At 44.3% G+C, this 13,013-nt stretch overlaps 1 protein-coding gene across 7 annotated transcripts in view; it reads left to right on the forward strand.

Annotated features, from left to right (window-relative positions):
* SIDT1 (SID1 transmembrane family member 1) overlaps positions 1 to 13,013 on the forward strand; it is a 115,149-nt gene that overhangs the window by 87,838 nt on the left and 14,298 nt on the right. For 6 of the 7 annotated variants that reach the window (XR_011249228.1, XM_069553579.1, XM_069553586.1 and 3 more), the window contains exons 14-19: positions 459 to 525; positions 2,219 to 2,292; positions 4,023 to 4,146; positions 4,344 to 4,461; positions 7,969 to 8,105; positions 8,722 to 8,830. Coding sequence is in view for 5 of the 7 variants with exons in the window: in XM_069553579.1 (XP_069409680.1) it covers positions 459 to 525; positions 2,219 to 2,292; positions 4,023 to 4,146; positions 4,344 to 4,461; positions 7,969 to 8,105; positions 8,722 to 8,830 (629 nt within the window). In the remaining 2 variants the exon portion in view is untranslated. Of the gene's footprint in view, positions 1 to 458; positions 526 to 2,218; positions 2,293 to 4,022; positions 4,147 to 4,343; positions 4,462 to 7,968; positions 8,106 to 8,721; positions 8,842 to 13,013 lie in introns of all 7 variants that reach the window. The other variant, XR_011249229.1, reaches the window with a different exon arrangement.

The raw sequence follows: 13,013 nt of genomic DNA on the forward strand, positions 1-13,013 counted from the left end.
TTGTGGCAGCTCCTCTCATTCTTTTCTCTGGAAGGATGACCTTTCACGTGGACACGGATGCTAGAGGGAAACAAGAGCCAGCCAGTGGGGGTCACGTGGAACTCCACAGCATAGTGGGACCAGTGTTTTGGAACTAAGAGGTAGCTAAGATAGCCACATCCCCTTCATGTGATCCATCACCCACTACCTACTCTCTGATCATTTTTAATCTAATGATATCCTAAAGAGATAGGCCTTTATTGATAATTTTGTTAAACCAGAAGTATTATTTACACTGTTATGCAAATGATTGTATGAAAGGAAGTTTGGAGAAACAGGAACCATGTAATCAGTTTCTAATCACTTTTGTGAGTTAAGCAGGCAGTTATGGGGTGGAAAGATACCTAAAGAAAATAAAAGAGCAAAAATTCCATTGTTAATTTGGAAATAACCATTTGCGGTTCCTTTTGTCTGCATAGGAACATCATTACCATTGCTGTGTTTTATGCACTGCCTGTGATCCAGCTGGTTATCACCTACCAAACAGTAAGTGCAGCCTCAAACCCCAAGATCCCAGCTTTCACACAGCAGAGAAAGACCTTTGCTGTAATTTACAGAGAAAGGTATAAAGAGCTCTGTCCAAGAATTAATTTCTCATTCGGATTCCCACAGGATTTCCCCATTGGGTCGTCTTTGACTGAGCTTTAAATCTAGTTCCCCAGTGTTTTATCACAGACCTCTTGTATTAGTTTGTCTACCAATCTGAAATTATTGCCTTGCATTCATTTAGTCTTGGTGTCTATCAGCTATGTCTATTGTTTAACCAGTCTGAAGTTTTGATCATCGTGGGATGATGGGTCAAGTTCCAGACCAAAACAAACAAACCTGATGTCTAATTTAGCCGGTGTCCCATCATTGAGGGTAAATATTTTTTGTAAAAGTAAGAGCAGCTTCACTAATAAAATATTAAAAGAAAAGGAAATATAAAATAAATAATAAACAAACAAAGGACTTTCCTAGTGGATAGGAATCCACCTGCCAATGCAGAGGACACGAGTTTGATCCCTGGTCTGGTAAGATCCCACATGCCACAGAATAACTAAGCCTGTGTGCCACAGTCTCTGAGCCTGTGCTCTAAAGCCCATGCTCCACAACAAGGGAAGCCACAACAATGAGCAGCCCACACCACAAATAGAGAGTAGCCCCCACTAGCTGCAACTAGAGAAAGCCCACGTGTAGCAACAAAGATCCTTTGCAATGAAAAATAAATAAATAGATTTTGTAAAGGCAATCAGAATTTTAAAAACACAAAAGAATAATTAAAACAGCTTGAGAATCCCCACTGCATGTTTGTAGAATCTTAGGGTCCAGGTCACATAAGTGATCTTGTCTAGGATCTATTATTCATGAAAAAACCCATTTAGAATAGCACCAGGCTAAAGGTGTTTCTAACACAATGGCTCTCAAACTTTGTTGTGTGTTCAAATCATCTGTGAGATTTTAAAAAATAACAATGTCCTAGCTGTACCCCCCAGCAGTTAGATCAGAGTGGAATCAGGCATCAATATTGATGAAACTCCTTGTGATTCCAATATACACCCACATTAGAGAATCAACAGTTTAATAATATTTCACCAACTCCATACTTAATATGTGATGAGGACAAGGACTTTATAAGATTTGAGCACCATGATTTATACTCTAAATATTCTCTGAATACTTTGGGGCTCTGTTGGAAGATACAGCTGTGCTGTGGTCTAGGAAGGTTCTTAATGACAGTGATAAATATGGAAAACTGACCACATATCTCCTTATGTCCACCTGCCCTGTGGTTATCAATTCAGTACAAAGGATGGGACAGTTCTTTACCTTTCCAGGGTTCATCTAGAAAATAGGATGCACTGTGGCAGTCTTGATAGGCAGGCCCCAATGTTAGCATCCTTTCAGAGTCCTTTTACAATGAGAACAAAGGAAATGTTTTCAGTTGAATTCTGCCTTGCCACCTAATGAGGGGCACAGAATATTTCAGTTCAAAGTAAGATGGTAGCATTTAAATGAAATGTGTCTGTACTGTGTAGAGGCTGGAGATAATGACTCATCCCCTGCTGAGAAGGAGCACTGGTTACACTGTAAATCTCTGACAGTTGATCACTGCGAGCGCTGTCATCTGCTTTCTGTGATTTCAGGCTCAGGGGATGGAGGCAGACAGCGTCTCCTCTTCTCGCTTTTGCTTTTACAGGTTGTCAACGTCACTGGCAACCAGGATATCTGCTACTACAACTTCCTCTGTGCTCACCCCTTGGGTGTCTTGAGGTAAGCCCAGTCCTCTGGTTGCCCATGGGGCGATGAGAGATGCCTTTTTGTGTAATGTGGTGTGGAATGTGTATTTTAAAAAAATACTAGAAACAATTGTGGGAAACTACCTCAATCAAAAGTAAGTGTAGTCCCTTAGTCGTGTCTGACTCTTTGGGACCCCATGGACTATAGCCCGCCAGGCTCCTCTGTCTGTGGCATTTCCCAGGCAAGAATACTAGAGTGGGCTTGCCATTTTTTTATCCAGGGGATCTTCCCCCACCAGGATTGAACCTGGGTCTTCTGCACTGCAGGCAGATTTGTTACCATCTGAGCCGCCAGGGAAGCCCTAATCAAGGGTAAACAGGAATGAAATCAAGGATTTGAGACTAGGTATTCCTCTCTCACTCCTGTATGGGGTGGGGGGAGGGAGGAGCTCAGGAAACAGCTCTAAGAATAACCTGCTAAGGAGAAGGTGGGATGTGTTTGAAAATATCAAGTCCCTAGCTGTGATGACCCTTGTCTATGGGCATGAGCTACAAATACATTCAATCCACTAAACAACCTCATGAGATAGATATGATTATTATTACCACTGTTTTTTATTTAGTTTTATTGCTCTTTTTAAGGAGATTATTTTTAATTATTATTATCATTTTTAAAAATTATTTTCTTGGCTGCACTGCACAGCATTGGGATCTTAGTTCCCTGGCCAGGATCAAACCCATGCCCTTTGCATTGGCAGTGCAGAGCCTTAACCACTGGCTCACCAGAGAAGTCTCATTACCCCCATTTTTAGATAAACTAAGATCCCACATGTGGCATGGCCAATAAAACTTAAAAAATAAAATTATATATATACACACACACATATATATCATTATATATTGAGAATTTGAGTTGAATTTATATATCAATATACATATATTTATATTTGTATATACATAATGTGTTTATGTATGTGTATATATATATAGGAGAAGGCAATGGCACCCCACTCCAGTTCTCTTGCCATGGACGGAGGAGCATGGTAGGCTGCAGTGCGTGGGGTCGCTAACAGTCGGACACGACTGAGCGACTTCACCTTCACTTTCACTTCACTTCACTTCGATAAAGATATTAAGGCTTAGTTAAAAAAGCAAGGACTCGCACAAGCTCCCTCACCTGTGAGTGATTTGGGCCTCATAGCTGGGCCTGCTGCCCCTAAGGCCGTGCTCCATCCTCCAGAACATGGTGAAGTGGAAAGAGGGATTTTCCTGGCAGTTGGGAGCCTGGCTTCTTCATCCAGAATGAACTAGTCTCAGTTTTCTGAAAGAAATCTGCTGACTGTGACCAGTTGACGCTAATCCTGAAATTCACAGTTACACAGCTGAATATGGACATATAACATGGGTTCAGGTATTTGAATTCACTCTCACAGCTAGCTGAATGACCCAGCTGCCCATCTGCAGAATAGCTCTCTTTCCTAGGATTCATTCCCTGCCAGTGCCACCGGGACAGGAGAGGATCAGTGGGTGTTAGGGAGGCTGAACAGGCATCCCTGGCAGGAAATGGACACATTATCACAGGCTAAGCAAAGCGTCCTAACACGGAGGTAGGACAGAGATGCTGTCTGATGATTTTCAGTCCTGCAGTCTCATGGAAAGGTTATTGGTGGAAAACAGTGCTGAGTTCCCTCGCGCCTCCATGCCTTCGTTCAGTCTCTGAAGCTCTCAGACACCTTGACTCCCTCACTGTCTCTCTGTCCTTAGTGCCTTCAACAACATTCTCAGTAACCTGGGCCACGTGCTCCTGGGCTGCCTCTTCCTGCTGATAGTCTTGCACCGGGACATTGTCCATCGAAGAGCTCTGGAAGCCAAGGACATCTTTGCCACGGTGAGTAGAGGGCAGGTAGAGGGAGGTGGGAGCTAGGAAGGGTTAGGTTCCAAACAGGAGCTGCAAGTAGGAGGGACATCGGGTGTGATGATGGATCACGTGTAAGGGACCACACAGGGCCAGAGCGTGGGTGCTGGGTTCTGCAGCACAGTCACTAATGAGGATCTTCCCACTGACCACGCTTCCTGCTTTTTCAGGAATACGGGATTCCCAAACACTTCGGTCTCTTCTATGCCATGGGCATTGCACTGATGATGGAAGGGGTGCTCAGTGCTTGTTACCACGTCTGCCCCAATTACTCCAACTTCCAGTTCGGTAATCACAATTTACATCAGCTACACAGATCTGAGGTACAGGAGTCTTATCCTGGGACTCTCTCAAAAATGCCAAAGTCGCGCTTGCAAGAATTAAATGACATTTACATGTGCTGAAGTGATCAGAGGGTACCTCGCCACAGGGCATGATTTTCCCACGTTGTATCATTTTTTCCTCCCTGACCACATTTTATCGACTAGAAAGCACTGAACACTATCAATCTCATGGCTAGTTCTGCAGGTAGGCAGTGGGGTAGGCATCAGGCAGCAGGGCAGGCAGATCTACCAACAAGGCATCTAGAAATCTCCCTCAGTGTAGCTTGGCTGAACTTAGCAGTTTGCCTGCTTTGGGTTGAAACTAATAAAAAAATACAGTTCAAATCAGATTAAATAACAAGTATATTTATCAGCACAAGTCCAGTGGTGGTCCTGGCTCCTCTTCTCTGTGACCACCCGCCTTGGCTGCACCCAGACTGCATGTTAGCCTTCTCTGGCTGTGTTTCCTCCTGGTGGCAAAAATAGCTACATTGGGTCTTTGCTTCCTGTCTCCATACCATGATGTCTGGAGGAGGCAGCAAGCTGGCTTCCAGGAGCCATCATTTGAAATCGAGGAAAGTTCTTTTCCCCAGACTCCCCAGATGACAGCCCTTCACTCCTCAATAGCTCACACAGCCCTGAGTCCACTTCAGATTCTTTCTCTGTGTGTGGGTTAGTTTGGGCTAGGGTTGCTACACCAATCACCGTGCCAAAGGAGGCCTAGTTAGCTTTAGACAAGGGAGACGCTTCCCTGTAACCTGTAACTGCTTCCCTGTAACTGCTGTGAGCTTTCCTAAGCAAACTGGCTGTGAGGTATGCATTTCTGAACAGAAACGGAGCTGAGATATTTGAGTTGGCATCTTCATGCTATTAGGATGGAGCAGGAATAGCTGATGCTGGAAGAAGGCAATTAACAATGTCCTCCACACTTGAGGATGTGAGTTTTGAAAACAGTCATTTGGTGTTTGTCCTCTAGCCTCCAGCTCTTAACACCACAGAAATTCTGTCATATTTTAACTTTTAAAATTAGAAGACATTTTTAATAGAGGAAATCTATAGAGAACAATACCATTCACCACTCAGAAGGAACAAATGCCAACACTTTAAAATATTTGCTTTAATCTACTTTGTTAAAGGAATACAACATTGTGTAAAGTTGAGGTCCTGTTTTGAACTGCTTTCCAAATTTGTCCAGTCTCTCCTTCCTCAGAAGCAACAACTATGATCAATTTTATATTATCTTTCTAGTTTGTTTTTATAATTTTTCTTCATTTGAATAGTTTTTCATTTTAATTTGAATAACACATTAATACTAATTTATCACACTGTATTCTACATCCTTTTTTCATTCAACGTTTTCAAGATTTATCAGTAATGAATCGAGGATATTCAGTTCATTCATTCTTGAAGATTGTCACTATGTAGTAAAAATATAATATATTTATCAATTTCTCTGTTGAATAGCACTTCAAGGTTGCCAATATTTTGCTCAGTTCACCTCAGTTCAGTTCAGTCACTCAGTTGTGTCTCACTCTTTGGGACCCCATGGACTGCAGCATGCCACGCCTCTCTGTCCATCACCAACACCTGGAGTTTACTCAAACTCATGCCCATTGAGTCGGTGATGCCATCCAACCATCTTATCCTGTGTCATCCCCTTCTCCTCTCGCCTTCAATCTTTCCCAGCATCAGGGTCTTTTCAAATCAGTCAGCTCTTCACATCAGGTGGCCAAAGTACTGGAGTTTCAGCTTCAACATCAGTCCTTCCAATGAACACTGAGGATTGATTTCCTTTAATATGGACTGGTTGGATCTCCTTGCAGTTCAAGAGATTCTCAAGAGTCTTCTCCAACACCACAGTTCAAGAGCATCAATTCTTTGTTATTCAGCCTTCTTTATAGTCCAACTCTCACATCCATACATGACTACTGGAAAAACCATAGCCTTGACTAGACGGACCTTTGTTGACAAAGCAATAATGTCTCTGCTTTTTAGTATGCTGTCTAGGTTGGTCATAACTTTTCTTCCAAGGAGCAAGCGTCTTTTAATTTCATGGCTGCAATCACCATCTGCAGTGATTTTGGAGCCCAAGAAAATAAAGTCAGCCACTGTTTCCACTGTTTCTCCATCTATTTGCCATGAAGTGATGGGACCAGATGCCATGATCTTTGTTTTCTGAATATTGAGTTTTAAGCCAACTTTTTCACTCTCCTCTTTCGCTTTCATCAAGAGGCTCTTTAATTCTTCTTCAGTTTCTGCCATAAGGGGGGTGTCATCTGCATATCTGAGGTTATTGATGTTTCTCCCAGCAATCTTGATTCCAGCTTGTGCTTCATCCAGCCCAGCGTTTCTCATAGTGTACTCTGCGTAGAAGTTAAATAAGCAGGGTGACAATATACAGCCTTGATGTACTCCTTTTCCTATTTGGAACCAGTCTGTTGTTCCACATCCAGTTCTAACTGTTGCTTCCTGACCTGCATACAGATTTCTCAAGAGGCAGGTCAGGTACAAACAATTTTGCAATGAATATCTTCATATATGTGTCTTTGTGAACATGTGAGAAAGGTTCCCTGGAACACCTAGAATTAGAATTTGGGGATCACCTGCTTTATGCATCTTCCATTTTACCAAAAAAAGCACCAAGTTTCTCCTCAGAGTATTAGTTTGCACTCCCACTAGCTGAGTGAGAGTTCCCACTTCCCCCATATCACTAATTTGTGTTATTGTTAGACATTTACAGTTTGCCACATTTTTTAGTAGCATGGGACATTACATTGTTGTTTTAATTTGCAGCCCCCTAACCCTCCTGGAACTTCCCTGGTGGCCCAGATGGTAAAGAATCCTCCTGCAATGCAGGAGACATGGGTTTGATCCCTGGGTGGGGAAGATCCCCTGGAGAAGGAAATGGCAACCACTCCAATATTCTTGCCTGGGAAATCCATAGACAGAGGAGCTTGGTAGGCTACAGTCTATGGGGTCACAAAAAAGCTGGATGTGACTTAGCAACTAAACCACCACAACCCTCATACAGCTAAGCCATGTGTAGTTTCTAGGTGTCTCCTGTCCCTAGGCTAGAAAGCTGTGTACATGAGCAGTAATCAACGTGGTCATGTTTCAGGACGCTGAGAAGGACCTCCTGCCTCCAACTAGGACTCTCTTTATTGTCACACTATCCTGTCACCGTTAGGGGTTCTTTTACTGTTGGACAGGGGCGTTTATACGCATTTATCGCTGCGAGTCAGTTATTCATCATATCATCTGATACTTTTCTTCTGTGAGCTAGGAGCCCCGCTCTTGGAGGAGGTGAGAAGTGGAGTGTGTAGGGTTTGCCTCGAATGTGTCTGGGGAGGCTAGCACACTGGAGGTCAGCACACGGGCTGAGGGCAGCAAATACTCCAAGGCCGGGAGGGCAGGGTTCTCTAAAGATCGGTCTGCCGCCTCCTGGATCCTGACTGTCTCGGCTCCTCCGCAGACACCTCCTTCATGTACATGATCGCCGGCCTCTGCATGCTGAAGCTCTACCAGACCCGCCACCCGGACATCAACGCCAGCGCCTACGCCGCCTACGCCTCCTTTGCCCTGGTCATCACACTCACCGTCCTCGGAGTGGTGTGTCCCTCCCCATGGCCAGCAGCCCTCTTGGGAGGCTTTTTATTGTTTTTTTATTTTTTTGGACCTCAAGTGTACAGGTTTAATTAACCATAATCCTTGGCCCATGACACACTCTCATCATTGGCCCATTCACAGCATTTTAGTTATTTAGCTAGAATTTTTGATAATGTGACAGATCCCTGTATAACTGACCCTGGACAGTGGTACTATAGAGCTGGGACCAGACTCAGGTAAAACTGGAATAGACACACATAGGCCCTAATGGGACAGAGACTGACCTGAAAGAACAGAAGCCACTTCCCAAACATGTGTGGACAAGTGTCAGTTGTCTTCCGTTATTTGGAAAGCATCAGCCTCCAACCGACTGCCTGTTCAACTGCTGCCTCACCCACTGCTGCCCTTTTCCATTTCTTTCTTTTTCATGTGGCCAGGTAGCCATTCTTTCTCCTTCTCTGACTGTAGTAAGATCCCCGAGAGCTCAGAGGACAGGGAAATCCAAAATATACACACAGCTCGGTTTTTGGCAACGTATGCATGCACAAGAGACGGAACAGCTTTAACGAGTTCTTTGGGGGGAAAAATGGATGATGGTAACTTCCATCTTTACTTCTAGGTGTTCGGGAAAAATGGCATGTGGTTCTGGCTCACCTTCTCTGCAGTCCATATTCTGGCGTCTCTGGCCCTCAGCACCCAGATCTACTACATGGGTCGTTTCAAGATAGGTGAGTCACCGGTTCCCCTATACTAAACATGCCATTTAATGCCTCCCCCCAAGAAAAAATTGTCCTGCGTATCCTAAATGGGAGTGTTACTGGTCACCATGAACACGTGCTCTGAATTGTGTGTGTTTATTAGCATATATTTTCTCTAAGAGCTTCCTCTCCTATACAAAATTTCAGCAACTTATTATCACTAGTTCTGTTTTCAACTGAGAAACTAAGCTAGCTCAGAGCTGCGGAATCCTTCGAACTCCAAGTCTCAAAAGCTTTACAATTCACCAGGCTTTGAAAGTGCGTTTGCAGAACAATATGATCGTCACACCGCTAATTCCACCGAAACGAGTATTTCTCAGTCTGTAGTATTTAAAAAGAATATTTCTCTAACCATGCTAAGTGGCTATCAAGAATTTATATATTCTTTTCAAATTCTGGGACTGGAACTTTCAGAGACCAACTTGCCAATATCAGAGGCAGGATACCTGCCTAATGTTCTCTGACATTGTGAATGGATCATGTTAGAATGCCTAGTGTCCTGTGGAAATCAGCTTCCGCATACATTCCATTTTGGAAGCAAGTCATATTAGAGCATCTAAATTTCACCCATCATTTTAAGGTCTGGGAATTAAAAAACTAACATATATAAACATAGAGGCTCATCCCTAATATTTTCAGAGCCAAGGCAAGATTGTAAATAAAAGCCTATACACCATACATATGAAAATGTTTATGTTATAAAGAAAACTAAAAACACTGTTGTTACGAGGAAGAAAGAAAGCAGACCAACAACTGATAAATACACCTTTATTACAACCTAAAAGGTACAAGCTCAAATTTAAAATTCTCAGGTGCATGGGAGAATACCCTAGAATACAGAACAGAACAGAGCTATACAGGAGAGCTGGTCTCCAGCCCCTGCCCCTCTTCTTCCCACTGCTGGCTCTGTCCTGCATCCTAAGGGGTCTCACAGGTAGGCATATGGACATACTTGTCCAACATCCAATTGGCCATTCCTTGCCTCTAGAAGTGCATACTGCCCTCAGGAAAATAAACCAGGTTTATTATTATGCAGGTTCTGAGAGCAAACTCAAGGCCATTAGAATTCTTGGGTCCAGGAATTCAGAATGTGGCCTGGGAGGAGCAGTCCCCTTGCTCTGCAGACTCCTCACTCACTGAGGAATGAGGGCCTTTCAAATATGGCACCCCTGTTGCCCAGAGCAACTCTGTGTAACAATTGGCTTTAAAACTGTGTTGTGTACTTAGTCGCTCAGTCATGTCTGACCCCATGGCCTGTAGCCTGCCAGGCTTCTCTGTCCATGGGGATTCTCCAGGCAAGAATACTGGAGTGAATTGCCATGCCCTCCTCCAGGGGATCTTCCCAACCCAGGGATCGAACCCAGTCTCCCACATTGCAGGCAGATTCTTTACCATCTGGGTAAAGAATTCTTTACCATCTGAGCCACCAGAGAAGCCCAGCTTTAAGACTAGACAACAAAATGAAACAATCTCTCATTTTAGCAATTTAATTTTCCCTTTTGGCATGGCCAGTAGACTAACTCTTGGTGTTAACGTGGCCAGGGCACCTCCAGCTCCTCCAGGGGAAGCGTCATGAGCTAGTTGTGTAGGACACCTGGTACAGCTCTCTGTTCATGTCCCATCCTCCATACTCAGAAGTGAATGAAACTGTACAAACTAAACTCTCAAAAGGAAAATAAATTAAGCACTATTTTCCTGGGTTTTCCAAGTCAGAAAAATAAAACTGAATATAGATCCATGTAATGGTCATGACCATTAATAGATAGAGGGGCTTTTAATATATTTATATCACCTTTGCCCCATACCTTTTTAAAAAAGAGGAATTTAATGTAGTCTATTATAACCATGAAATAGTTTGTCAGGGTCCCAACAGGAAAAAGATGCCATGCCCAAAGACAAATGATTTATTCACAAAGGGACTCTCCATAGGATAGGAGTGGGGTAGAGAAGAATGAAAGTAACCTGGGGTTAGGAGCAGGGAAGCTTACTATCCACAAACCCAAAAAGACACGGAGGAAGTGGTTACCAAGATGTGGAAGGAGGGCGTCATGGAGAGCAAGTCAGCAGGAAAGGATCAGTGTCCTTTGGTTGGCAGGCAGCCTCACAGGGCAGGCACCAGGCAGGTAGTACTCTGAGCTGACTGTCCTTTCTCTGTCCCTGCAGTCTCCTGCTAGGGCTTCTCACTGTCCAAACCCAACAGAATTAAGGGGACCCACTGCATGGTCCCTATAGTCAGCCTCCCCAGGCATGGTAGGGACAGAGACATGGCAGGTGGGTCTGGAGAAGCAAAGGGAGGATAGTCTTCACATAGCTTATCTGCAGATTTTAAATTCCTGTACCTAGGGAGTCTTTCCCAAGTGGTTACAGATTTACCAGAGTCAAAAGGAAAATTCTCTACGGCATCTACATTTAGTCCAGAGGCAGGAAGTTGGGTTAGTGGAGAGTGGTCAGACAACTGCCTTTGCTTTCTCAAATAACAGACTCCTTTCCCTGTGGCCCTCCAGCCTCACCTGAAAATAAATGTGGACACAGAACAGTGGCAGCAAGGAGGCAGACCATTGCATAGTGTTAGTCACTCAGTCATGTCCGACTTTTTGCAACCCCATGGACTATAGCCCACCAGGCTCCTCTGTCCATTAGATTTCCCAGGCAAGAATACAGGAGTGGATTGCCATTCCTTTCTCCCAGAGATCTTCTTGACCCAGGGATCAAAACCGGGTGTGCAGGCAGATTCTTTACTATCTGAGCCACCAGGGAAACCCAGACAGAAAACTACAGAGCTACTTGCCCAAATCACTGTTGTGTTCCTTGCCTCCCCAAAAGGACCACAGAGAGAGGAAGGGTTATTAAGCTGCAAGGGGTGCACAAAAGGACGCAGGGAGAGAAAAGTCTGACTCATGCTCTGAACGTGTGAGACAGGCAGAAGCAGTCTGTGTTCTTTATGAGAAAACATTTCGTTTATAATCAGAAACCAAAATTAAAGTCATCCATTTCTAGAGGAAAATAAAACAATCAGTAGTTTTCCTGTTTGGCTTCCTTCTTACAAATCTTTTTTTGTTTTTCTCATTTCTCTGCTTCCCACTGATTCAGATGTGTCTGACACAGGTAATGTTCAGCTGTCCTTCCCGGGGTTTTCTAGCTTGTTTTCTTAACAAAACACCCTGCCTGGCTGACCTGCCAAGTCTGCTTTCTGAACACGCCTTCCAGATTGGGCAGGATTTTGTGGGAAGGGGGTGCAGAGAGAGACTCAGAGACAGGTATGCACCCCAACCAGCCCACCTCCTCTGGGCTAGTGTGTGCACATCCCTCTAAGGCCCCATCACGCCCCCCATGCCCCTGGACTGTATCCAGTCCAGCTGCTTCAGCTGAACCCAGGGTTGGCCTTGAAGAGTAGCAGCAGTCACAATAGACCTGGGGTCCACCCTCACTGAAATGTTCACTTCAGGCAGACTCCAGCCTTGCCTGTGACAGCTACATGTGGATGGCTCACAGGACAGCCCCACCTGGGGGTCTGGTCCTGTTTATATAACAATTATGACATGCACACTCACTGTTTCATACCATCCTTTTGAAGGATTGCATTAAAAAAAAAAAAAAAGCTCCTGCTTCTCTCTCTCCCATTTATGTTCCTTTGACTATTGTTTCAATCCACATTCAGGCTTTCTGGACATGCTCAATAGTCCCTAGTATCCCCTGGTTTAATTTTTACTGACTTAACCACACTGAGAAATACAAATCTGAATTTTTACAAGCTACGATTTCCCATGGTCTAGAGAGAGCAGATGTTTTGAGGTGACTTTTGAGCGGCCCCATCACATCTCTGCTGTAAAGAAAACAGCACCAGAGTAAACCATCAAGAGAGGGACACTTAGCCGCAGGAGATCGTAGGTGGGTTGGCCAGCTGCCCGAGTGATCTGTGCGTGCTCGTCCTGTGTCCATCTTGCTTGCATTTCTGTGGGATGTCGCGTGGATAAGGCCCACCTGCCATGAAATCCCTGGTGGCCGTGCGGGGGGCGTGTATTTTTTAAAGCAAGTATTTATCACTGACCTATTAGGTGCAAAGCATGGCTTTTATGAGGTGAGGACATCTTCATCCTGGCCACAAAAGCTCGGGCCACAGTGGAGTGTTCTGCATTGTCAGTGACTAAGCCTT

Source organism: Ovis canadensis, chromosome 1 (genome assembly GCF_042477335.2).
Source record: "Ovis canadensis isolate MfBH-ARS-UI-01 breed Bighorn chromosome 1, ARS-UI_OviCan_v2, whole genome shotgun sequence".
Classification (NCBI taxonomy): domain Eukaryota; kingdom Metazoa; phylum Chordata; class Mammalia; order Artiodactyla; family Bovidae; genus Ovis; species Ovis canadensis.